Source organism: Schistocerca nitens, chromosome 5 (genome assembly GCF_023898315.1).
Source record: "Schistocerca nitens isolate TAMUIC-IGC-003100 chromosome 5, iqSchNite1.1, whole genome shotgun sequence".
Classification (NCBI taxonomy): Eukaryota; Metazoa; Arthropoda; class Insecta; order Orthoptera; family Acrididae; genus Schistocerca; species Schistocerca nitens.
Window position 1 is genome coordinate 654334243 of NC_064618.1, and position 25416 is coordinate 654359658.

General features: G+C 37.3%; 1 protein-coding gene across 2 annotated transcripts in view; it reads left to right on the forward strand.

Moving 5' to 3' along the window:
* LOC126259532 (uncharacterized) overlaps nucleotides 1-25416 on the forward strand; it is a 125927-nt gene that overhangs the window by 15336 nt on the left and 85175 nt on the right. For both annotated transcript variants that reach the window (XM_049956398.1, XM_049956399.1), the window contains exon 3: nucleotides 12678-12882. In XM_049956398.1, the coding sequence (XP_049812355.1) occupies nucleotides 12678-12882 (205 nt within the window). The remainder of the gene's footprint in view (nucleotides 1-12677; nucleotides 12883-25416) is intronic.

A 25416-nucleotide genomic window follows, 5' to 3' on the forward strand; every position in this document is an offset into this window, starting at 1 on the left:
TTAGTGAAAACATGAGGCAACATGGAGATTTGTGAATGGAAGATATGTTGTGCAGTTCAGGGAAGCTGGTGACGGGGGAAGAATCTAGATGGCATGGACACTGAGGCAGTAGGTGTAGTCATATAGTATACTCCAGTGAACACTGCCCAGTGTGACAATAAATGTCATAACATACTTCATCAAAATCATTTGATTCACGTACAAGAGAAACGTCTTACTGCGGTAAAATTTCACCATAAACAAAGAACAGCTGATGTTAATGAACAGCATAATAATGCTAATACTAATAATAATAATAATGAAAAGAATAGGCCTCCGGTATGTTCTGCCAGTCGTAAAAGGCGACGAAAAGAACAAACCACTAATAGGGCTAACCCCCCTTTTAGTGTGATTAGTTGGTTCAGGACAGAACTAAAGAAGCCTCGGACAAGCGCCGTCATGGTCGGGGACGACGCTTGAACCCTATGCCCGCCCACAATGGTAACGACACTGCTAGCCAACTGGAAAATGGTTTAAATCCAAATAGAGGTGTTTTGCAGGATATGCTTCCTGCAACCACCCTAGAAGGAAAACAAAGACAGAGGATGAGATGGTCAGATGAAGTTAATCGACACCTCATGTTCTGTTATTACCAAGCAACAAACCTAGGAACCAACACAATTGGATACAGATCACAAGTATACACAACATTTATTACCAGATACCCAGAATTAAAATTTTTAACAGAACAACGACTAGCTGATCAGATCCGTGTAATAATCAAAAATAACAGGATACCCCAGTCAGAATTAGAAAACATCAAACAACAAGTACAACAAATACTGGAACAAAATAATGTGCAATCAGAAGAAGAAGAAAATACAGTAATGGACTCAAACATCCCAGGGCAAACAAACAAAGAACAACACGCACCAATTAAACAATCAGAGGAAAACGGAATCTTAAGACAGCCACCAGAACAAGCACAAATAGAACACGAAGTGACACAGATGTTAGATATAGAAGAAAAATTTCAGGTAACATATATAGAATACAAAGACACAAATACAGACATTAGACCATTCTTGCATAGACCACCAAATAACCCCAAGTCGAAACAACAATAAAAACTATCAACACAATCATACACAACAAAATAAATGAAAGCACAACTATGGAAGAGTTACAACTACTGGTTTGTATAGGACCACTCACTACACTAAATATACACACTAGACAGAGATCAGAACCAACCAACACACAGAAGAAACCCACAAAACCAGCATGGCAACACAGGCTACAGATCAGAATAGAAAAACTGAGAAAAGACATCGGACAGCTAACACAATTTATAAGAAATGAAATCTCGGAAAAAAAACGAAAAAGGTTAGGTAAAATCTCACAACAAGAAGCGACAGAGCAATTAGACGAAAAGAAGCAGAAATTACAAGCATTAGCCAAACGACTCAGAAGATACAAAAAAAGTGAAAATAGAAGGAAACAAAACCAAACATTCAACACAAACCAAAAGAAATTTTACCAGACAATAGATAACACACACATTAAAATAAACAATCCACCAAACATAACAGACATGGAACACTTCTGGAGCAACATATGGTCAAACCCGGTACAACATAACAGGCATGCACGGTGGATACAAGCAGAAACAGATACATACAAGATGATACCACAAATGCCTGAAGTGATAATTTTGCAACATGAAGTCACCCAAGCAATTAATTCTACTCACAATTGGAAAGCCCCTGGAAATGATAAAATAGCAAATTTCTGGTTAAAGAAGTTCACCTCAACACATTCACATCTAACTAAATTATTTAACAGTTACATTGCAGACCCATACACATTCCCTGATACACTTACACATGGAATAACTTATCTGAAACCTAAAGATCAAGCAGACACAGCGAACCCAGCTAAATATCGCCCCATAACATGCCTACCAACAATATACAAAATATTAACTTCAGTCATTAAACAGAAATTAATGACACATACAATACAGAACAAAATTATAAATGAAGAACAAAAAGGCTGTTGCAAAGGAGCACGAGGATGTAAAGAGCAACTGATAATAGATGCAGAGGTGACATATCAAGCTAAAACTAAACAAAGGTCGCTACACTATGCATACATTGATTACCAAAAAGCTTTTGATAGTGTACCCCACTCATGGTTACTACAAATATTGGAAATATACAAAGTAGATCCTAAATTAATACAGTTCCTAAACATAGTAATGAAAAATTGGAAAACCACACTTAATATCCAAACAAATTCAAATAATATCACATCACAGCCAATACAGATTAAGTGTGGAATATACCAAGGAGACTCATTAAGTCCTTTCTGGTTCTGCCTTGCTCTGAACCCACTATCCAACATGCTAAATAACACAAATTATGGATACAATATTACTGGAACATACCCACACAAAATCACACATTTGCTATACATGGATGATCAAAAACTACTGGCAGCAACAAATCAACAACTCAACCAATTACTAAAGATAACAGAAGTATTCAGCAATGATATAAGTATGGCTTTTGGAACAGACAAATGTAAGGAAAATAGCATAGTCAAGGGAAAACACACTAAACAAGAAGATTACATATTGGATAACCACAGCGACTGCATAGAAGCGATGGAAAAAACGGATGCCTATAAATATCTAGGATACAGACAAAAAATAGGAATAGATAATACAAATATTAAAGAAGAACTAAAAGAAGAATATAGACAAAGACTAACAAAAATACTGAAAACAGAATTGACAGCAAGAAACAAGACAAAAGCTATAAATACTTATGCCATACCAATATTGACCTACTCATTTGGAGTAGTGAAATGGAGTAACACAGACCTAGAAGCACTCAATACACTTACACGATCACAATGCCACAAATATAGAATACATCACATACATTCAGCAACAGAAAGATTCACATTAAGCAGAAAGGAAGGAGGAAGGGGATTTATCGACATAAAAAACCTACATTATGGACAGGTAGACAATTTAAGAAAATTCTTTCTAGAACGAGCAGAAACTAACAAAATACACAAGGCAATCACTCATATAAATACATCGGCTACACCACTGCAATTTCATAACCACTTCTACAACCCTTTAGATCACATAACATCAACAGATATGAAGAAAGTAAATTGGAAAAAGAAAACACTTCATGGCAAGCACCCGTATCATCTAACACAGCCACACATCGATCAAGACGCATCCAACACATGGCTAAGAAAAGGCAATATATACAGTGAGACAGAAGGATTCATGATTGCAATACAGGATCAAACAATAAACACCAGGTATTACAGCAAGCATATTATTAAAGATCCCAATACCACAACAGATAAATGCAGACTTTGTAAACAACAAATAGAAACAGTAGATCACATCACAAGCGGATGTACAATACTAGCAAATACAGAATACCCCAGAAGACATGACAATGTCGCAAAAATAATACATCAACAGCTTGCCTTACAACATAAACTTTTAAAACAACAAGTTCCTACATACAAGTATGCTCCACAAAATGTACTGGAGAATGATGAATACAAATTATACTGGAACAGAAACATTATAACAGATAAAACAACACCACATAACAAACCTGACATCATACTCACCAGTAAAAAGAAGAAATTAACACAACTAATCGAAATATCCATACCCAATACAACAAATATACAAAAGAAAACAGGAGAAAAAATTGAAAAATACATCCAACTGGCTGAGGAAGTCAAAGACCTGTGGCATCAGGATAAAGTTGACATCATACCAATTATACTATCAACTACAGGAGTCATACCACACAATATCCACCAGTACATCAATGCAATACAGCTACATCCAAACATATATATACAACTACAGAAATCCGTAATTATTGATACATGTTCAATTACCCGAAAGTTCGTAAATGCAATATAACACATACCGTACAGTTAATAGGAAGTGACGCTTGATCAAGGTCCGCGTCACTTTCCATTCTTAACCAGACTTAACGTCTGAGAAAGTAAAGAAATAATAATAATACAATTTTGATATATATACTTAATTTCCCCTTGCTCAAATTATCATTTCATCCTCTATGAATTTGTCTATTGAATAGTACTATTTTGCCGACAGAATCTGCTATAGCCTCGTTTCTAAAATTTCTAGCTTCCTATTAAATATATTTTTGCCCATTAACTTGTTGTGTATTGTTGTCCACCTACATTGTGGAGTCTGTGCATATAATTTCAACTGGCGTGTGGCTAGCATAACATTATTTTTGTTTTGTGTGTAATATGTATGGTTAAAATGATTCTCCTCAAATAATTTTTGTCTGCTGTGTCGGAAGATTATAATTTCATAACTCGGATAGCAAAGAACAGCAGTACGTTGATAGATAACTTTTTTATAGACCAAGATAAGTTTGACATAAATGCTTATGCTGTTGAGAATGGTCTTTCAGATTATGGTGCACAGCTAGTTACAATACATGACATAGCGCCATGCAGTATATCAAATCAGACTTTCAAAGCAGTGCGTTCAATTAACAATATAAATATTGCAAACTTTAGGGAAAGCCTACAGCAGCTAGACTGGGATGAAGTGTATAAGGAACCCGATGCAAACTTGAAATATAACTTATTTCACAACATATTTTTAAGGGTATTTGAAAATTGTTTTCCCAAGAAAATAGTTAAACATAATTCCAAGAAAACATATAAAAAACCTTGGCTAACTAAAGGAATAAGAATATCTTGCAACCGTAAAAGAGAGCTGTATCTAACAGCAAGAGGGAGTACTGCCCCCAAAATTGTTCAATATTATAAAAACTATTGTGCGTTACCAAGAAAAGTTATTAAAAAGTCCAGAAGCATGTGTATCATGTCTGAGATCAGTAACTCTGATAATAAAATTTAAGCAATTTGGAATATTATTGAAAGGGAAACAGGGCAACCAAGAGCACAGGAAGACTTTAGTGCCATAAAACTGAATGACAAGTGTACTAACAAACAATCAGAAATTGAAAATATTTTCAATAATAATTTTTTAAATGTTGTGGAGAAAATAGGATCTAGATCTTCACTAGAAGAGGCAAGGCTACTAATAGAAGAGGCCATACCTGTGCAGTTTGCTACAACTGTAATTCCACTAACCTCTCCCTCTGAAATCAGTAAAACAATAAACTCACTGAAAAGTAAAAGCTCTTACGGAATTGATGGCATTTACAGCAAGGTACTTAAAGCTTGTTCCCCACAGATAAGTAGGATTCTCAGCCATGTATGTAATAGCTCTTTGGAGCAGGGTGTTTTCCCCGATAGACTGAAATATGCCATTGTAAAATCATTGCATAAAAAGGGGGATACGTCGGATGTCAACAACTACCGCCCAATCTCTCTTCTGATAGCTCTATCAAAATTTTTTGAGAAAGTAATGTATTCAAGAGTAGCCTCACATATTTGTAAAAATAAAGTACTAACAAAATGTCAGTTTGGTTTTCAGAAAGGCTTTTAAACAGAAAATGCTATATACGCTTTCACTGATCAAATATTAAATGCTCTGAATAACAGGACATCACACATTGGTATTTTTTGTGATCTCTCAAAGGCCTTTGATTGTGTAAATCATGAAATTCTTTTAGATAAGCTAAATCATTATGGTTTGAGTGGGGCAGTGCACAAATGGTTTAATTCATACTTAACTGGAAGAATGCAGAAAGTTGAAATAAGTGGTTCATGTAATGTTAAAACAGCTGCTGCTTCCTCGAACTGGGGGGGCTATCAAGTATGGGGTCCCACAGGGTTCGGTCTTAGGTCCTTTACTCTCTTGATATACATTAATTACTTACCATTCCACACTGATGAAGATGCAAAGTTAGTTCTTTTTGCTGATGATACAAGTGTAGTAATAACATCCAAAAACCAAGAACTAAGTGATGTAATTGTAAATGATGTTTTTCACAAAATTATTAAGTGGTTCTCAGCAAACAGACTATCTTTAAATTTTGATAAAACACAGTATATACAGTTCCACACAGTAAATGGCACAACTCCAGTAATAAATATAGACTTTGAACAGAAGTTTGTAACTAAGGTAGAATTTTCAGAATTTTTAGGTGTGTCCACTGATGAGAGGTTAAACTGGAAGCAACACATTGATGGTCTGCTGAAATGTCTGAGTTCAGCCACATATGCTATTAGGGTTATTGCAAATTTTGGTGATAAGAATCTCAGTAAATTAGCTTGCTATGCCTACTTTCATTCACTGCTTTCGTATGGCATCATATTCTGGGGTAATTCATCGTTGAGTAGAGAAGTATTCATTGCTCAAAAACATGTAATCAGAATAATTGCTGGAGCCCACCCACGGTCATCCTGCAGACATCTATTTAAGGATCTAGGGATCCTCACAGTAACCTCACAGTATATATATTCACTTATGAAATTTGTTGTTAATAATCCAACCCAGTTCAATAGTAATAGCAGTGTGCATAGCTATAACACCAGGAGAAAGGATGATCTTCACTATGCAGGGTTAAATCTGACTTTGGCACAGAAAGGGGTAAATTATGCTGCCACAAAAGTCTTTGGTCACCTACCAAACAGCATCAAAAGCCTGACAGATAGCCAACCAACATTTAAAAATTAATTAAAAGAATTTCTAGATGACAACTCCTTCTACTCATTGGCTGAATTTTTAGATATAAATTAAGGGAAAAAAACAACAACTTAAACATTAGTGTCGTGCAATATTTGGTGTAATGTAATATCTTGTACAGACATCTTTTATTAACCTGACATGTTCCACATCATTACGAAGTGTCGTATTCATGATCTATGGAACAAGTATTAATCTAATCTACATGGAGGGAACAGTTAGGATATGTAATTTCCGAAATAATGGGCGACCAGACTGTTTGTTGTGCAGTACACATGTATCTAACAATTCTCTTTTGCAGTTTCATATTTGAGATTCAGTACTCGAACTTCGCCAGAAAATTATCCCATATCTAATGACAGATTCAAAATAAATATAATAAGCAATTTTTAATGTACATATTACCTCAACAACAGAATTACAGGAGATGTGAAAAAATCTTTAAACTCAAATGAGAAATACACTGAGACAGTAAATGGTAAACATAAGACAACCATTAACATACTGTCCCCAAATGTTGGTCAAACTACTGTTTCCCTAGCTGTTTGCAGCATCAAATAGGACACTATACACATAGTGGTTTGCTGCCAAGTATTAACACACAACTACTGAAGCACGCTCACTTGTCACCGTTATGGAAATGTGATAATTGTTTTCTAGGTACTAAACCTTGAACAGGCACACCTATGTATAAAGTGCACCAAACACAGATAACATCTTGTACTATTCCATCAGTTGTTGATTTACAATTGTCAGCCCATATGTGTTCATTCATTATTGCTTCAGCTAACATAGTGACAAGCTAAACTGTCTTATGTCGAAGAAAGCAGCGGTAATGTAAAATAAACAGCAAGCTAGTTGAGAAAAAAATTTACAGTCCATGCAAGAGAATGATGCAGGTTCCAAGCTAGAAGCACAATCCCACAATGAGGCAGTTGTCTGCAATATCATTAGCAATTAAGCTGTCAACTGGGGTCTGATGCAGCTGTGCTGTTTAATGCTTAAAGTGGGTAATCACTGTGGGGGTAAGACTTCTACATGGCAACAGAGTAGTGTAATTAAAGTTTATTTCTTTATTGTTTAATTAAACAGTGATTTAGCTCATATAGTGTACGTTTATTTTTCTTTACTTGAACAAAGATTAAACTGTGATTTTGCTCGTAAATGTTTACCTTGGTAACATAAAGATAGCTGTTTTTTACATGTGTACAAAATACACCATGCCCCCTCTCATGTTATAAAAAATGGCACGCCTACTTGAGAGGTTAAATATTGTTGTAATTTTACGTAATGGTTGTCAGTACATGCATTATTCAGATCTGTGAAAGAACTTTTTTTGTTAAACAAACTGAGAATTAAGTCTGGAGAATATGGAAAAGAGTTGTCGTGGTTTGTAGTCAAAAGAATGGTCCATGCGGCTCTCCAAGCTAGTATCTTCTGTGCAAGCCTCATCATCTCTGGATAAGTACTGCACCCCACATTCCTTTGACCCTGCCTCTTGTAGTCAAGCCTGGGACAATCTACACAATTTTTGCCCTATCCCATCCTGTCCCTTTGTACATGCCATGTACACACCTCCCTCCATTACCTCGTACCTGTTTCATGATGTCTTAGGATATGTCCTAGAGACCTAGACCTTGTAACGTCTCTTAGCAAAAGACATATTATGTAATAAAGAGAAAACATTGTGTGTCATGTTTTGTTCTTGTATAAAATTATGTACTTTTTTTTTTATTTATTTTAGATAATATCTGTGTCGGCGAGTACTGAAACCGCCACAGACGATAGTTATTAAATATCAAACAAAGATGAGAATGTGTGACTAGTATAAATAATACAGAACGAACATTAATTTCTCTGTCGTCGTCTTGGAGTTACGTGAGTAGGATAGCCTGTGACGATATATTGTACGCTAGTGTAGTATTCTTTTGTCAAGATTGTGAGACGTACGCCATTACGTACTCATTGTAAAGGTGTGTAGTAATTGATTTGTTTAAATGTTTTGAATAGAGTTACTTAGTGAAACCTTGCATTATGATTTGTAATAAGCTTGCCTGGTATATTATCCCATCCCTTTAAGACATTTTCAGTTATTTAAATATTACTCATGGTGCAGAGCTGCGCTATGAACGAGCCGCTGCCGCGGCGCATTCAAACTGCATTAAATGAAATCTATCATACCGCAAAGAAGCGGGAAGGTAATAGTGAATTAAAATTATTTGTTTCAGCTTTCGGACTTGCAGAGCAGAGCAGCAGATTTTATGATGTTTTTTGCAGGTTGACGCGGGCTGCTGATAATATATTATTAACAGTACAAAAAAGATAATTTACCTTCATAACATAAAAGAAATCTTGCTGTACTTAGTTCTGGTCTGGCAAACCTTATAGTAAAAACGTCTTTTTCTCCGATAATAGTCTCACGTTCTTGTGCTAGTCGTGGTACTTATTGGTGTTTTACTGTTAACAAAAATCCACTGCAAAATTTTGATGTTGAACAATCATTGCGAACTGTAACATCAGTATTCATAACAAAGTAATTTTCATTAACCTTTTCAATAACTATAAAGTAGGGAAGATATGTTGAACTTTATAGTGAGTTACAGTAAAGAAAAAATGTTCCTTTAATAGAAAGCCAGATCCAGAAAAATAAGAACTTATTTTTTTTATTTTTTTTATTTTATTTTATTTTATTTTATTTTATTTTTTTGTTGAAAATTAATGATCCCAAGAAAGTCACGGCACAGCATCACTAAAAGGTATTTCGGGGCTCTTTTCGTAGTAACATATTTCATTTAATATATGAGTTGTTACGCGAGTAATAATAAAACAAAGCAAATAATATAAGAGCAAGCGAAAACCTCCCTTTACTAAAGATGTGGCATTAAGCTCTTTTGTCCCAAAGTCAAATTAGTAATCCTTTTTTAGGTTCCCCATATACCCCTCTCTCTCTCTCTCTCTCTCTCTCAAACTCCCTCCCCCCCCCTCCTCCCCTTATTTTTCTCTCCAGAATCTTGTAGACATCTACATCTATACTCCGCGAGCCACCTTACGGTGTGTGGCGGAGGGTACTTATTGTACCACTATCTGATCTCCCCCCTTCCCTGTTCCATTCACGAATTGTGCGTGGGAAGAACGACTGCTTGTAAGTCTCCGTATTTGCTCTAATTTCTCGGATCTTTTCGTTGTGATCATTACGCGAGATATATGTGGGCAGTAGTAATATGTTGCCCATCTCTTCCCGGAATGTGCTCTCTCGTAATTTCGATAATAAACCTCTCCGTATTGCGTAACGCCTTTCTTGAAGTGTCCGCCACTGGAGCTTGTTCAGCATCTCCGTAACGCTCTCGCGCTGACTAAATGTCCCCATGACGAATCGCGCTGCTTTTCGCTGGATCATGTCTATCTCTTCTATTAATCCAACCTGGTAAGGGTCCCATACTGATGAGCAATACTCAAGAATCGGACGAACAAGCGTTTTGTAAGCTACTTCTTTCGTCGATGAGTCACATTTTCTTAGAATTCTTCCTATGAATCTCAACCTGGCACCTGCTTTTCCCACTATTTGTTTTATGTGATCATTCCACTTCAGATCGCTCCGGATAGTAACTCCTAAGTATTTTACGGTCGTTACCGCTTCCAATGATTTACCACCTATGGCATAATCGTACTGGAATGGATTTCTGCCCCTATGTATGTGCATTATATTACATTTATCTACGTTTAGGGAAAGCTGCCAGCTGTCGCACCATTCATTAATCCTCTGCAGGTCTTCCTGGAGTACGTACGAGTCTTCTGATGTTGCTACTTTCTTGTAGACAACCGTGTCATCTGCAAATAGCCTCACGGAGCTACCGATGTTGTCAACTAAGTCATTTATGTATATTGTAAACAATAAAGGTCCTATCACGCTTCCTTGCGGTACTCCCGAAATTACCTCTACATCTGCAGATTTTGAACCGTTAAGAATGACATGTTGTGTTCTTTCTTCTAGGAAATCCTGAATCCAATCACAAACCTGGTCCGATATTCCGTAAGCTCGTATTTTTTTCACTAAACGTAAGTGCGGAACCGTATCAAATGCCTTCCTGAAGTCCAGGAATACGGCATCAATTTGCTCGCCAGTGTCTACGGCACTGTGAATTTCTTGGACAAATAGGGCGAGCTGAGTTTCACATGATCTCTGTTTGCGGAATCCATGTTGGTTATGATGAAGGAGATTTGTATTATCTAAGAACGTCATAATACGAGAACATAAAACATGTTCCATTATTCTACAACAGATTGACGTAAGCGAAATAGGCCTATAATTATTCGCATCTTATTTATGACCCTTCTTGAAAATGGGAACGACCTGCGCTTTCTTCCAGTCGCTAGGTACTTTACGTTCTTCCAGAGATCTACGATAAATTGCTGATAGAAAGGGGGCAAGTTCTTTAGCATAATCACTGTAGAATCTTACGGGTATCTCGTCTGGTCCGGATGCTTTTCCGCTACTAAGTGATAGCAGTTTTTTTTCAATTCCGATATCGTTTATTTCAATATTTTCCATTTTGGCGTCCGTGCGACGGCTGAAGTCAGGGACCGTGTTACGATTTTCCGCAGTGAGACAGTTTCGGAACACTGAATTCAGTATTTCTGCCTTTCTTCGGTCGTCCTCTGTTTCGGTGCCATCGTGGTCAACGAGTGACTGAATAGGGGATTTAGATCCGCTTACCGATTTTACATATGACCAAAACTTTTTAGGGTTCTTGTTTAGATTGTTTGCCAATGTTTTATGTTCGCATTCGTCGAATGCTTCTCTCATTGCTCTCTTTACGCTCTTTTTCGCTTCGTTCAGCTTTTCCTTATCAGCTATGATTCGACTACTCTTAAACCTATGATGAAGCTTTCTTTGTTTCCGTAGTACCTCTTATCTGTACAGTTTCACTGGCATTTCATTTACATATAACTGCTTTCTAGGCAAATACTTTGAAAAAAACAACTTTCTAAAACAAATTTTATGTTTGACATTAACATATTGCTCTTCTTGCTGTTACTGCCCTGCATTTTATATCCTCTGTACATCTGTCATCTGCAATTTTTTCACTGCTAAATAGCAAAACTTATTTACTAGTTTGTTTCTCATCTAATCTAATTCTATTGGCATCACCTGATCAAATTTGATTACATTCCATTACCCTCATTTTGTTACGAAGAAATATGCTGTAGGCCACAACCTAATGCCCATACAACTAAAATCATTAAAAACTTCATGGTTTTATTCCTGAGGAATTCAGTTGCTTTTCCGCATTTCTCCTGAGTTTTGGTTACTGTGTGCTCTATTGCTTTATTATGGAATGGATGGCAATTAAAAAGGGCCATCACATCCTGCTTGCTGTATTTGTGGTTATAGTGAATGTGGTGATCCTGATGAAATTTTTTCCAGTCACATTTTTGCACTGACGAAAATAAGTGATAATTAAAAGGTTGCTTATCAGATGAACATGAAGGATGGAGCAAAAGATCCTGTCACACGCAAGTCACATCTGTGTAAATTGTAACACTGTTTTTCATTGAAACTACTCATCCGTTTTGAGAGTTCTGAACAGTTAATAATTGTTTTCACTATTATTGTATCTATGGGGTTAACAGTCAATAGTTATCATCCCTAATAATTATTATTAATTGTAATAAATAACACACCATTTTGGTAGTGTGCTGAAAGTTTCACATATTAACACATTTTGATCACTTATTAAAGTGACTGAAGACCACAACAACACATTAAAATGTCGGTAATCACACAGTTTCCTGCTTTTTGCACATCCCCATTCAGTTGTTCTTGCATCCCTACTATCCAGATCCAAGTTCTACCACTCGGTGTTCACTCTTCCATGCTAATATTGTTTGCATTTTTCTTGTTCTTTATTACCTGCTAAAGCAGATCTAATTGTTGTCATTTTAAAAGTGATAAATGCAATATGTAATTTTGTGGTCCCATCAGAATAACAGTGTTTTTGGTTTTCAGCTAAAAACTCTAATGCAAATAGAGGCAAAACAGATCACACACACATAGCAAAATATGAGAATGCTCTGGTGGATGATGCATCAGCCATAAATCACCCACGAAATATGGCAGTTCTTGCAGAGGAGGCAGCGGCTTTACAGGAAGCTCTTGAAATGCAACCCGAAGAAATGGAGCATCAGCCCTTATCGTGTCGCTCACTCTTGGAGTAAGTGAAAGTTTCGTTGTTGTTGTTGTTGTTCCAGTAAGTGATCTTCCCTATTTCCTTCGTAGGGTTCCCATACACCCTGATTTCCCTACGGTAGTCTTTTGTTCCCAAACTCTCTTAGGTGAAAAAAATGTCCCAGAGTTTGTAGTCTTCAATCACATAACCTTGCAGAATGCTTTCTATCAGAACTATGGACACATTACTCATGCTTATTGCAATCTGTGAAAATATTATTTATCAATGTTGAAATACTCCTACTGCAAAGTAATCTGCTCACATGTAACCAGCATATGTGAACTCAAGTTAATTGTTGGTTGGTTTTCATCAATCACTTGATTCTGGTGAAACAGTTGTAGAATGATTAAAAGAACTGCCGAGCTCATTAGTGAGGGACTACCCCAATTACACTATATTAGGTAGAGGCAACTTTAACCTGTTGAGTGTAGTCTGGAACTTCTATAGATGGAGTTTAGGTGGTACAGTCAGTAAGCCTTGTTTAGTGACTGTCAACACATTTTCTGAAAGCTGTTATGACCAGTTAATTCAACAATCCACAAAGAGTGAAAATATTTTAGACTGTGTAGCTACAAAAAGGCCCAATCTTATCAACAGTGTCCATGTTGTCATACTAACAGTGGTTGGTAAAATTCATAAAGCAATGAAGGAGGAAAGAGCAGATAAACAGGTGTTACCATCACACTTAGACAGTGACTGGACATCAGTTAGTTCAAATATGACAGGTGCAGAAGAATTATGCGAAGAGTTTAAACTGATTGTAAATCAGGCTTGGGAAAGGTATGTGCCAAGTACTTAGATTACAGATGGAAAAGACTCACCATGGTTTAATAACAGAATTTGGAAAATGCTAAAAGAAAGATTATTGCACTATCTGTCCAAAAACGCCCCCCACTCCTGGTTCTTTTGTGAGTTCGTGCATACCACATGCAGGGTCCTGAGTTATTCTGGTCCATTCTTCCTTCCCAGGCTGCTTTTGCTCCCCCACGTGGGTTTCCTTTCCCTCCCTCCCATCCTTGTGCCTTCTCCTATGCCCCCACCTTGCCTCGTTCTTTGTTTTTATTGCTTTCATTTATGTTGAGATGGCTATCCACCTTGTTCTCTGTATTCCTTGTGCATAGTCTGTCCCTCCCTCCTCCTCCCCCTCCCCCTCCCACCCCACCCCTTGGGTCCCGTTAGGTCCCCAGGAAGTGTAGCCAATCCATGTAGTGGGGCTATTATGTCTCCATCTGGCTGAGACCACTGACAACACAGGGGTCACACTTCTGGTACCTAAACTGTTGCCTCCTCATGTATGCCTAGGATTGGTTGTTCTTCATTCTGGAGCATCAGAACTCTTGGTAATGGCTACCTTGCCAGACAGTTCTTGCTGTGGCTGGGTGTTGCCCATGGGGAGATCCCGTGGTCAGAGTGGGTGGTATCAGTGTGGGTGCTTTGTGTGTGAAACATTTTAAGCTCCCAAAAACTTTGGCATCTCTTTGGTTTGTAATCGATCATTTAATGCTGTTGCTTATGACCCAGAGGCCAACCCTTCCCTGGCTACACCCTGGGAGAAGGGACAGGTTCGCCGGCTTGTGGTGAAATACTTTCCTTGCTACTTCCTATCTGGTCTCACTGGGATTGAAACCGGCACATTCACTGTCACCAAGCTGCAATTTTTTGCAGTAAATATTGAAGAGTAGCCCTTCATGCTTGCGACCATGCTGCTGACATCCTGGTGTCCATTACTCCTCAACCAGTCTAGTTTGTCATTTTTCCTAGGGAATCATCCTTCAAATAGATGATGAACTCCAGGGCAATCTGGAATGACAGGACGTTCATATTGTTTAGCATGTTCAGAAAGGTTGTACGGAAAATTGCACTGGTATACCAGCACCTTTATTCTGGCATTTGAGGGAGATAACCTTCTGGAGGTCAAGGTTGTGTGTTATTGGTATGATTTGAAGCAGTATGTCCCAGCACCCATGAGGTGATTTCGGTGCTTGTGTTATTTCTTCACACTGTAGAGCGGACCCTCTATGCAGTGTATGTGGACAACCACTCATTGAGGGGAGTCCCTGTGTTCTGCTGCCAGTGTGTTAATTGTCTTATCCGTCACTCAGCATGTTCACCAAATTGTCTGGTTTATAAGAAGGGAAAGAAGATACAGGGGTATAAGTTCCTTGATCATTTATCCTACACTGAGTCTCGTCAGAAATATGACTAGACTTCACTGTGTGGATAACATCTGACTTTGCCCCTGTTACGTCCTTTCCCCCTTCTCCCTCCTTATCCCAGTCCTACCCTCCCCCTCCTCTCACCCTCCCCTGCAGTTCCACCCAGGGGGCTCATGGTCCTTTCATGAGTACGTGCATGGTGAGCACGGGGCTCCGAGCTATTGCAGCCTTCCTTCTTTCCAGGGCTACATTTCCTTGCCCTTTTCCTCCTTTCCTCTCCTTGCTCCTTCCCCTTTGCCCTCTCCTCTCCCTCTCTTAGTGTCCTTGTTTAAGTTGGCCCCTCTATCCTCCTGGTTATGTTGGCTTTGCCATTTGGTTTTGTTGTGTAATTACCTCATCCTTTTGGCATTCCCTGGTCCCCCTCTGGGGTTTGACCTCCATTACTAAATTTCTATTCCATAGTGTGAGCCATTTGGGGAAGAGCACCTTACCTAAAGTGTCTGACGTGTGCCCTCCTAGTTCATTCCACCTTTTCCTTCACGTCTTTGTCTGATGCTAGGGTGTATAGCCAGCACGGTAGCCAGCCCGTGTGGTGGGGTTGCTATGTACCCTTTTAGTTGAGCCCCTGAGAACACAGGAATCACACTTCTGATACCTGAGCTGTGACCTCCTTAGGTAAGCTCAGGAGTAGTTGCTTGTTGTCCTGGAGCATCAGAACTCCCGGCAATGACGGCCGTGCCAGACGGCCCTTGCTGTGGCTGAGTGGTGCGTGTGGGGAGAGCCCCTGTTCGGTGTGGGAGGTATCAGGACGGATGCTATGCAAATGAAACGCATACAGATCCAGAACTCTGGCAGTTTTTCTGTGGCCGTCTCTCTGCATGGAGCTTATTCTTTTAGTGCTGCTTCTTCTGCCCCTTCAGCCTTCCCTTCCATGGCTACCCCCTGGGGGGAGGGTCAGGCTCGTCGGCTAGGGCCGAAACCTTTCTCCCACTATCTGGTTTGCACCAGGACTAATGGGGATACTTTCACCAATACCAAACCTTCATTTTTTGTGGAACACATTGAATACAAGTTTGGTGAAGTGCACTCTCTGAGCAAGATGCGGTCGGCTTCGTTGTTGCTCAAAACTGCCTTAGCTGCCCAGTCTGCAGCCCTTCGTGCCTGTAACCATCTTGGCATAATTCCTGTGTCCATTACCCACCACCAGTCTCTGAATGTGATTCAAGGTGTGATTTTTCACAGGGACCACATCCTTCAAACTGATGAGGAACTTCGGGACAATCTCGGATGGCGGGGTGTTCACTTTGTTCGATGTGTTCAGAAGGGTCCGAAGGACAATCACATTGATACTGGTGCCTTTATCCTTGCCTTTGAAGGGGATACTCTCCCTGAGAAACTAAAGATTATGGTTTATCAATGTGATGTGAAACCGTATCCCACCACCTATGAGATGTTTTAAGTGTTTGCGTTTTGGATGAAAGTCTTCCTGCTGTTTGCAGGCCGCTCTCTGTGGTGACTGTGAACGTCAGCTCCATGAGGGGAGTTCCTGTGTTCCCCATCCTGTGTGTGTTAATTGTCATGGCAATCATTCTCCACATTGTAATGGATCTGGGAGATGTGTTATTTTCTACCGGATTTGTCGATACCAAATTGTAAATGTTTTCTTATATTTTTTGTCAGAATTATTTTTATTATAATTTGCCTTATTATATGTTAATTTACTTATATTTTTGTGAGTGAAAGCATATTGATTACTATTAGTAAATGTGCCGAAGAATAGCAAAGAGACTGATTACAAGTGGAAGCTTGTGTGTTGTGTAAAATGTCTTTGACGCTGGAGTCGTCTGTGACTATAGTCAGTCGGCAGTTAACTCTTGGTGTGTGTTGACAGTAGAACAATGTGCAGGTCGCTGTCATAAATAATTTTGAATTATGTTACTATTTTTTTTTATATAAACTTTAAGAAGAAACTACATTCGAAGAAATGGTATTTGAAGCACCAAAAATGAGGCAAACACATTGAACCAGGTCATTTCTGCAGCCGACAAAGATGCATTGTGGAATCATACTTCCACTAGACAACTGAAGCCAAGACCAATATCGCCTTGTAAACATCTAACGGAAAAGGTACTGTCATGAAATATGCCAAATTTAAGTAAATAAAAAATAGTGAGCATATTTCAACTTTGTGTCTCAGCCGGGATATCATATTTCAACTGGGGGCTCAGCCTGGATAACATATTTCAACTGGGAACTGTAGCCGGGATATTGTGTTCACGAGATCTTCAACAGTGCTACGAGGAAGAAAATTTTTGTGTGTTAATACCAGTTTTTTCAGAATGTGTGTTACAGTATTTGTGTTCATCGGGAAGTAAAAGTTTTGGAGAAGTAATGTTTCGGCAAAAAAATGTAGTTCACGACAGAAGTAATTTCAAAAATTTTGGTCAACAATCACATGGATGGAAAACGTGGATTTGCAACAGTAGAAGAGTGTTCCAGATAAGTCACGAAACCCTCGTATTTTGTTAAAACAATATTTTTATCTTGTTTTGTATTGTTGTGTATAAATTTTTTTCTTCACAATGACTTTTGAGATTTTCGAGAGTATTGTGCCTAAAGTAGAAAGTAGTAATTTAATAGACTTCGAAAATCAGGACAGGTCAAATGAAACAGAAAGAACCGATCAGTTTGATTTAAAAAGTTCTCTTGTAAATTTCACGAAAGAAATTAAAACAATCAGTTGACGACAATAAGACTTACTGGGATGAAAAAATTGATAATATTTTGTTACAAGTCCAAGCAGTCAATACCCAAGTGGGTGATCTTTCGAACAGAGTTGGCAGTGTTGAGGAAAAAATTGAATCTGTGGAAGAAAAAGTAAATGAAATTGATGCTGAATTGAGCGATGAAATTAATACTGTAAAAAATGAGTTACTGGCAGATAGGGAAAGAAATTTAATTGCTTTTAATGAGATAAAAGGGGAAATTAAAAATATGGATGAACACAAAAGTTTTAGTAAAAAATGTACAACAAGAAACTGACAATCGTTTGGTTATTCTAGAAAAAAAAGTAGAGTGCAATGATTTAGAAAACAAAAAATCTGTCAAAGAACTTAGCGAAAAAATTGAAAGTTTTGACATTGAATTTCAAAGCAAAAATCACAATGTCAACACATGCAATCTTGTATCTAATATTCCAGTGAAGCACTTTTCGGTAGATGGACCCTTACATCCCGTTGATTTTATACAGTATTGTAAGGATTGTTTTTTACCTCACTCACCAGATGATATGAAAATTAAATTTGTGAAAAAATTCTTGGAAGGGGAAGCTTTGACTTGGGCAAACCAGATTGTAATTGTGGGGATGACCTTTTCAGAATTTGAATCAAAATTTCTGCAAAATTTTTGGGATGATCTTAAACAAACTAGAATCAAAAGTGAATTTTTGAATGGGAGAAACTATAGAGAATCAGATGGGAACATGAAACAATTTTGCAAAAGTGAACTTCAAAAACTTATTCATTTAACAAAACCTTTGGATGACTTGATCAAAATTGGTACCTTAAAGAGAAGATTGCCATCAGCAATGCAGTTTAGTTCATTGTCCTGATAGTAATGTAGAGCAATTTCCCAATTATATTGAAAAGTTGGGTAGGGTAACAACAAGAACACATAGTGGGTTTACTCAGAAAGGTAATGATCAAAATTGGGGAAATGATAACTTTCAAAAAAGGGAACAAAACAATTATCATGGTGTCAGTGAAAATTCACGGGGATATAACAATTTTCAAAAGAAGGACCATAATTTTTATCCAAAACAAGAACAACATTTTTGCGGAAATAATCAACAAAATAGAGAACACTTTAGGGATCAAAATCACAGAAATTTTGCTAGAGATCAGTACAACAGAAACTACCAACAATCAGGTAATGTTTGGCATAGGAATGGGAACAGAAATGTTGATCAGAGACATTGGCAGAACCACAATCAGCAGTTCAAGCAGGAACAAGTTGTAATTCAGGAAATAAAAAACGAGTAGACGCCCCCTTGAAGGTCCGCAAGGTTGAGGCAGAAGGTGAGCATGATGAAAGGACCAATGGATGTGACTATCATAAACCCAAACATGACAGTTCCAAACCTAAGCTATCACATGAGGTCATTAGTTGTTACTTATTGAAGAAATTTCAAGAGGAAAGTAATGATGATATTGATAAAGATAAAATTTTCAGTACACAAGAATATACAGTAGATAAAAGTAATTGTGATTCATTTAATTTAAGAGTTTTACACTTGGGCGGAAAAGAACAACACTTTGTCACATGATGTAATTTGTAGTAGTTCAGAGACGTGTGTGAATGAAAGAGAGAATGCATGCTGTGAGAATGAAAATATTGGTGAAAGGGATCTGGTAACTTTAGAAAGGGGAAATTATATTTTGGGGAATAATTTGAATGTGTATGACCTGAATATGTATAATGATAATGATGTTGATGATAAAGTTGATTATGATAGTAATGGTATTGATGTTGAGGAAAGGTATTTCATTAGTTTAAATAGGGAGTTGGGTATACACATGGTTGAAAATGGATTAAATAGTGAAAATGTTATAGAAATTCCCAGGGATGTTACCAGGATGAATAAGGCTCACAAGCTGGGTGTATGTAAAAGTGTGAATTTTGATGTTGTTGGTAAAGAATCTGACTGCACAAATAATGAAGATACATGTATAACTTCTAGCGTAAGTGAAACTTTTACAGATACTAATGACACACACACATTTCTTACGAATCTATGGCTGAACAGTAAAACAATTTCTTTTGAAAAGAACTTTAGAAAAATGCTTATTAATGTATGTGAAACTGTATGTCCTGAGTGGTGGAAAAAGATGAGATATTTTATTTTTGAAAAGCTGAAGGATAAGTACTTCAATAGTATACAATGTGATTTGGATGAAAATTCTTGGCTATTTGAGATAATAGAGAGTACTAATGACAATTTTGTATCTTGGGCAAATTTTATAACTGTGACAAATAATACATATAATGGCATACCATATGATTCTGATACGTATAGGTTTGGGGAAACAAAGTGATTTATTACATGAGGATACAGGTTCTGAGAAAGGATTTTGCAGTCCTTATATAAAAGTTCAAATTGGGTCATGGATTGGTAAATGTTTAATTGATACAGGAAGTGAGATCTTGGGAATATCAGAAAGGTTAAGCAAGAAATTGAAAGTGGGGAAAGATTTTGTTGAAATGCCAGTTGTTGGGGTAAAGATAAAAGGTGCTACTGGGAAGAGCAGTAAATTGGTAAAAAGCCAGGCTTTAGTGACATTTTTAATTGAAGGCAAGTTGTTCACACATGGATGTTTTGTAATTCAGGAATTTAATGAGGATTTTCTTTTGGGTATGAATTGGATAGTAAAAGTAAATACAGCATTTGATTGGGTTGGAAGAAAACTTTTGATAGAAACTAGTGAAAGGGAATACATTCAGACAAATTTTGCAAACACACTAGGTGATCAGAGTAATGGAAATTTTGACAGTATCAATTTACTAAAAGAAAATAGATTGGAGAATATTGAAACTCATAGATTTGATACTGATGAAGTTGAATTTGGGAATTTAGTAAATTTGAAAATTTCAGAAACACAAAATTTATCTGGGGAGCAAAAACAACAGTTAGAAAATCTGCTGTGGGAATACAGTGATGTTTTCAGTGACATACCTGGTAGGGCAAAGGGTTATCAGTGTGAGCTTCAGGTAAAACCTCATGAACCATTTTTCATAAAACCATACAGTATTGCAATATCAAAAAGACCTGCTGTTGAGAGAGAGCTAAAAAAGATGGAAGGATGTAATATAATAGAAAGGAGTACCAGTGCATATAATAATCCTCTAGTAGTAGTTTCGAAAAAAGATGGTGGAGTAAGATTGGTTTTGGACTCTAGACACTTAAACAAAATTTTGTTCAGACAGACAGACCACCCCGAAAATATTGATGAGTTACTCTATAAAGTTACAGATATAAAATATATGTCAAGTTTGGATCTAACTTCGGGTTTTCATCAGGTACCACTTTCGGTTAATTCTAGGAAATTGACTGCTTTCTTGTACAATGGTAAGAGTTACCAATATTGGGTTAAATTCTTCTGTTTCTGAATTTATAAGAGCTTTGGATCATGTACTGGGGCAAGAACTTGCGTCTAAACTGATAATTTATGTAGATGACATTTTGGTTACAGGGCAAAATTGGGAGGAACATTTTTCGATTTTAAAGTCAGTTTGTGAAAAACTTAGAAAAGGGGGGATGACATTGAAATTAGATAAATGTAAATTTGCAGTTTCTGAATTAAAATTTTTGGTTCATGTCACAGACAAGGGAATTTTGGCAGATCCAGAAAAAATTAAAGCAATTTCAGAAATTCCTATTCCTAAGACTAAAAAACAATTAAAGTCGTTCTTTGGGTTATGCAGTTATTACCGAAAACACATAAGTGATCAGAGTCTGAATGCACCATGTTTAAGTCAGTTACTTAAGAAAAACACTGTTTGGGTTTGGGATAAAAGTTGTCAGGAAGAGTTTGATAAAATTAAGCAAGAGTTGAGGAAGCAACACTTATTACACAGACATGATTTTAATTTACCATTTTGTTTGAACACTGATAGCAGTAATTATGGGCTTGGAGCAGAGTTATTTCAAGAAAGAGTAGAGAATGGAGTTAAGATACATTGTACCATAGCATTTGCAAGCAGAATGTTGCTCAAGCATGAAAAAAATTATACAGTCACAGAGAAGGAACTTCCGGCAATTCATTGGGCTTTTACAAAATTTAGAATTTACCTTATTGGACATACAGTGGCGGTCGAAATAATAGAGCCACCTCTATTGACGAGATTAAGAACTAGGATATCTATTAGTTCGCGAAATCGCCACGAGTGCCGTGTTGTCAGTCCCTTGTAGACAACATCAGGGAAGACGTTGCTGCTATCGTTAGTCGTCCGAAAGGAAGCGTTTGAGCTAGACGTGTGAAAAGAGGCATAAAGGTAAGAATCTTATGGGTCAAAATAATAGAGCCGCTTTACACATGTGCCTTTAAATTGATTTTTATGCAGTTGTTTTGTATGTAAATTGACGTGTGGTTTTGTTTACATTCGTCTAGATGGGCAGAGCAAAGCATACCAGTGAAGATGAGCGTATAGTAATGTTCCGGATGTTCAAAAGTGGGATGTCCATGAATAAAATAGCCAATGTCTTGCACGTTTCGCGAAAACGAGTCCAGAACGCCATGAGACGGTCAAAACAAACAAAGCCGCAGGTGGAGAACAGGGGGGCGACCTCGTGTAACTACTCCTCGCGTAGACAGACTCATCACTAGGGAAGTGAAGAAAGACCCATTTTTGTCAACACCACGACTGAAAGCCATTTTGTTTAGCGACGAACATGATGTTCAACCATCAACCTCAACGATTCAAAGACGACTGAGATCTGCAAAATTGAATGGGCGCATTGCAAGAAAGAAGCCACATGTTTCACAAGCTAATGTTCGGAAAAGGTTAGCCTTTGCCCGGAGAAATGAACAAAAACCTAATACTTGGTGGAGGAACATCCTTTGGTCCGATGAATCCAAGTTTAATAGGTTTGCCTCGGACGGAAAAGTCTATGTGCGCCGCCCACCAAACCAGGAATTTAATCCCAAGTACACTTTAAAAACTGTGAAATACGGTGGTGGAAGTGTTATGGTATGGGGATGTTTTTCGTGGTACGGCATTGGTCCAATACACCGTATCAACGGCATAATGAACGCAGAAATGTACAAAGACATCTTGGCAAATGTGATGCTGCCTTATGCTGAAGAGGAAATGCCGCTGAAATGGAAATTTCAGCACGATAACGATCCAAAGCATACTGCAAGGATCATAAGGCAGTTTGTTCAAGAGCACAATATCGAAGTATTAGAGTGGCCACCTCAGTCCCCTGACGCATCACCCATTGAGAACTTATGGGAGATCTTAGACAAGAGAATTGACCGCTCAAAAGCTACATCTTCAGAAAAACTGTGGGAAGAAATCCAGAGAGCCTGGTATGCGATCAGTAGTGACGAATGCAGGCGTTTAGTAGACTCTATGGGTAAGAGGTGCAGGGCAATCCTCAAAAATAAGGGTTACCCCACGAAGTACTAATGCAGTCCTATGCAAAAAAGACTGTTCCTGTACGTTTCATAAGACTGAGATCAAGTACAATATATTTGTTTCAATTGGCTCTATTGTTTTGACCCTGTGGTCTGGTATTCTTTTGAATATTATTGATTATTACTGATTATTTTGTGTTGTGTTATCTATATAACTGACTATAGTACAATGTGACTCGGTTGTAATGGTTTCCATCATAGTTCAAACATGTCTAGTAATAAATGTGCACTTTATTCCAAACCTTTGCCAGGTGGCTCTATTATTTCGACCGCCACTGTAAAACCGTAGTATTTTCGGATCACAAAGCATTGAGTTACTTACAAGAGTGCAAATTTTACCACAGTAGATTGACCAGATGGGCAATATTTCTGCAACAGTTTGACGTTGAAATCAAACACACAAAAGGTTCTGAGAATGTAGTAGCTGATTACCAATTGGGAGAGAAGAGATTTTTGAACAAGAGGAGGAAAAGCAATTTAAAATTAGATACTTGAAATGGGTGGAAAATGAGAAAGCAATTAGAGCTATGTGTAACAAAATTAGAAAAAATCGGAATTTGGATCAGAGTTGGAAATTAATCAAAGAATGTTTAGGTAAGAAGGGGTATGAGAAACTTGATAAATTTTACAAATTACATAAGGGGATTTTATTTCGGAGAACAGATGTAGATTCTGATAATTGGAAACTGTGTTGGCCAGAGGCAGATGCCGATAAGCTGATCATTTACATGCATGAAAGTTTTGGTCATTGTGGGATACAGAAGTGCATTCAAAAGATACAAGAAAATGTTTGTTTTTACAATATTGGAAAGAAGGTAAGAAAAGAATTGGCAACCTGTGACAAATGTCAGAGAGTTAAAGTGAGCAATCAGAGATGTGGTGGAGAGATGCAAAACATTATTCCGGAAAAACCTTTAGATATTATCGCAGTGGACTTATATGGAATGTTACCAAAGAGTAAAGGTGGTCACTGTTACATATTTGCTATGGTAGATGTATTTTCAAAATTAATTAAACTATATCCAGTGAAAAAAGCTACTAGCCATGAAATTATAATAAAAATTGAAAGGGATTATTTCGCACAGGTGGGTAAACCAAAAGCTATATTATCAGATAATGGTTCACAGTTCACCTCTAAAATTTGGAAAAAGTTTATTGAAAGATCAAAATTGAAGCATATACTTATATCTGTTTATTTCCATCCACCAATCCTGCAGAAGATATATGAGGGAAATTGGGAGACTTTGTAGAACCTATTGTAGCCATAAACATCTAACCTGGTTTGAGCACATTCGAAATTTTGAAGATATTATGAATAGCCTACAACATAGTTCCACAGGATTTTCACCGTATGAGATTATGTTTAATATTAGACCTCCAAAACTTATATCAGAACTTACTGAATTTCCTAAATGTACACCTTTAACTATGCAAGAGAGAGAAGATATTGTCAGGGAAACTATGAGGAAACAAGGTGAAAAGAGGAATAGAAGACATAACAATAGGGTAAAATTAACCACTTTCAAAATTGGGGATCTTGTTCTGGTCAAATCTCATGAAAAATCAAAAATGTTAACTTCAGAAATTAAAAAATTCTTTGATATCTATATTGGGCCTTTTGAAGTCATAGAAAATCCACACCCTAATGCTTATCGTTTGGTGTATCCTAAGTCAAAGAAATTATTTTGTCTCAGGAATGTTGTCTCTTTGAAACTATATAAACAGAAATTATAATTTCAAAATTTAAATAACCTATTTTCATCTAAAACAAAAGTCCTCCACTGGAATATGCTTGTTAGAACAAAACTACCTGTACAACCAAGTATGTATATTTGCATGTATAAATTAATAATTTGAAGTTGCATGTTAATTGAAACTGACGAACAAACACTGTTGTAACAGAGAATGAGAGAAAGATTTATTTTTACTTTTTTACAAAAAAAAAGTCTCCCTAGTGAGAATTTCTGAATTTTTTTTTAATTTTTGGAAGCTAAGTCTTCCCTGTGGGTGAAGGCATGCATGTGAGGACATGCATGCAAAGGTATAAGTTTCAAAAACAATTTTAGATAAAGCCTCATGATATATGAGCAATTTATTGTTGTTTACACAAATGTTGTGGGGAGCGAAAGTACTCTTCACAAGAATGTGACTTGTAGTAATATTGTAGT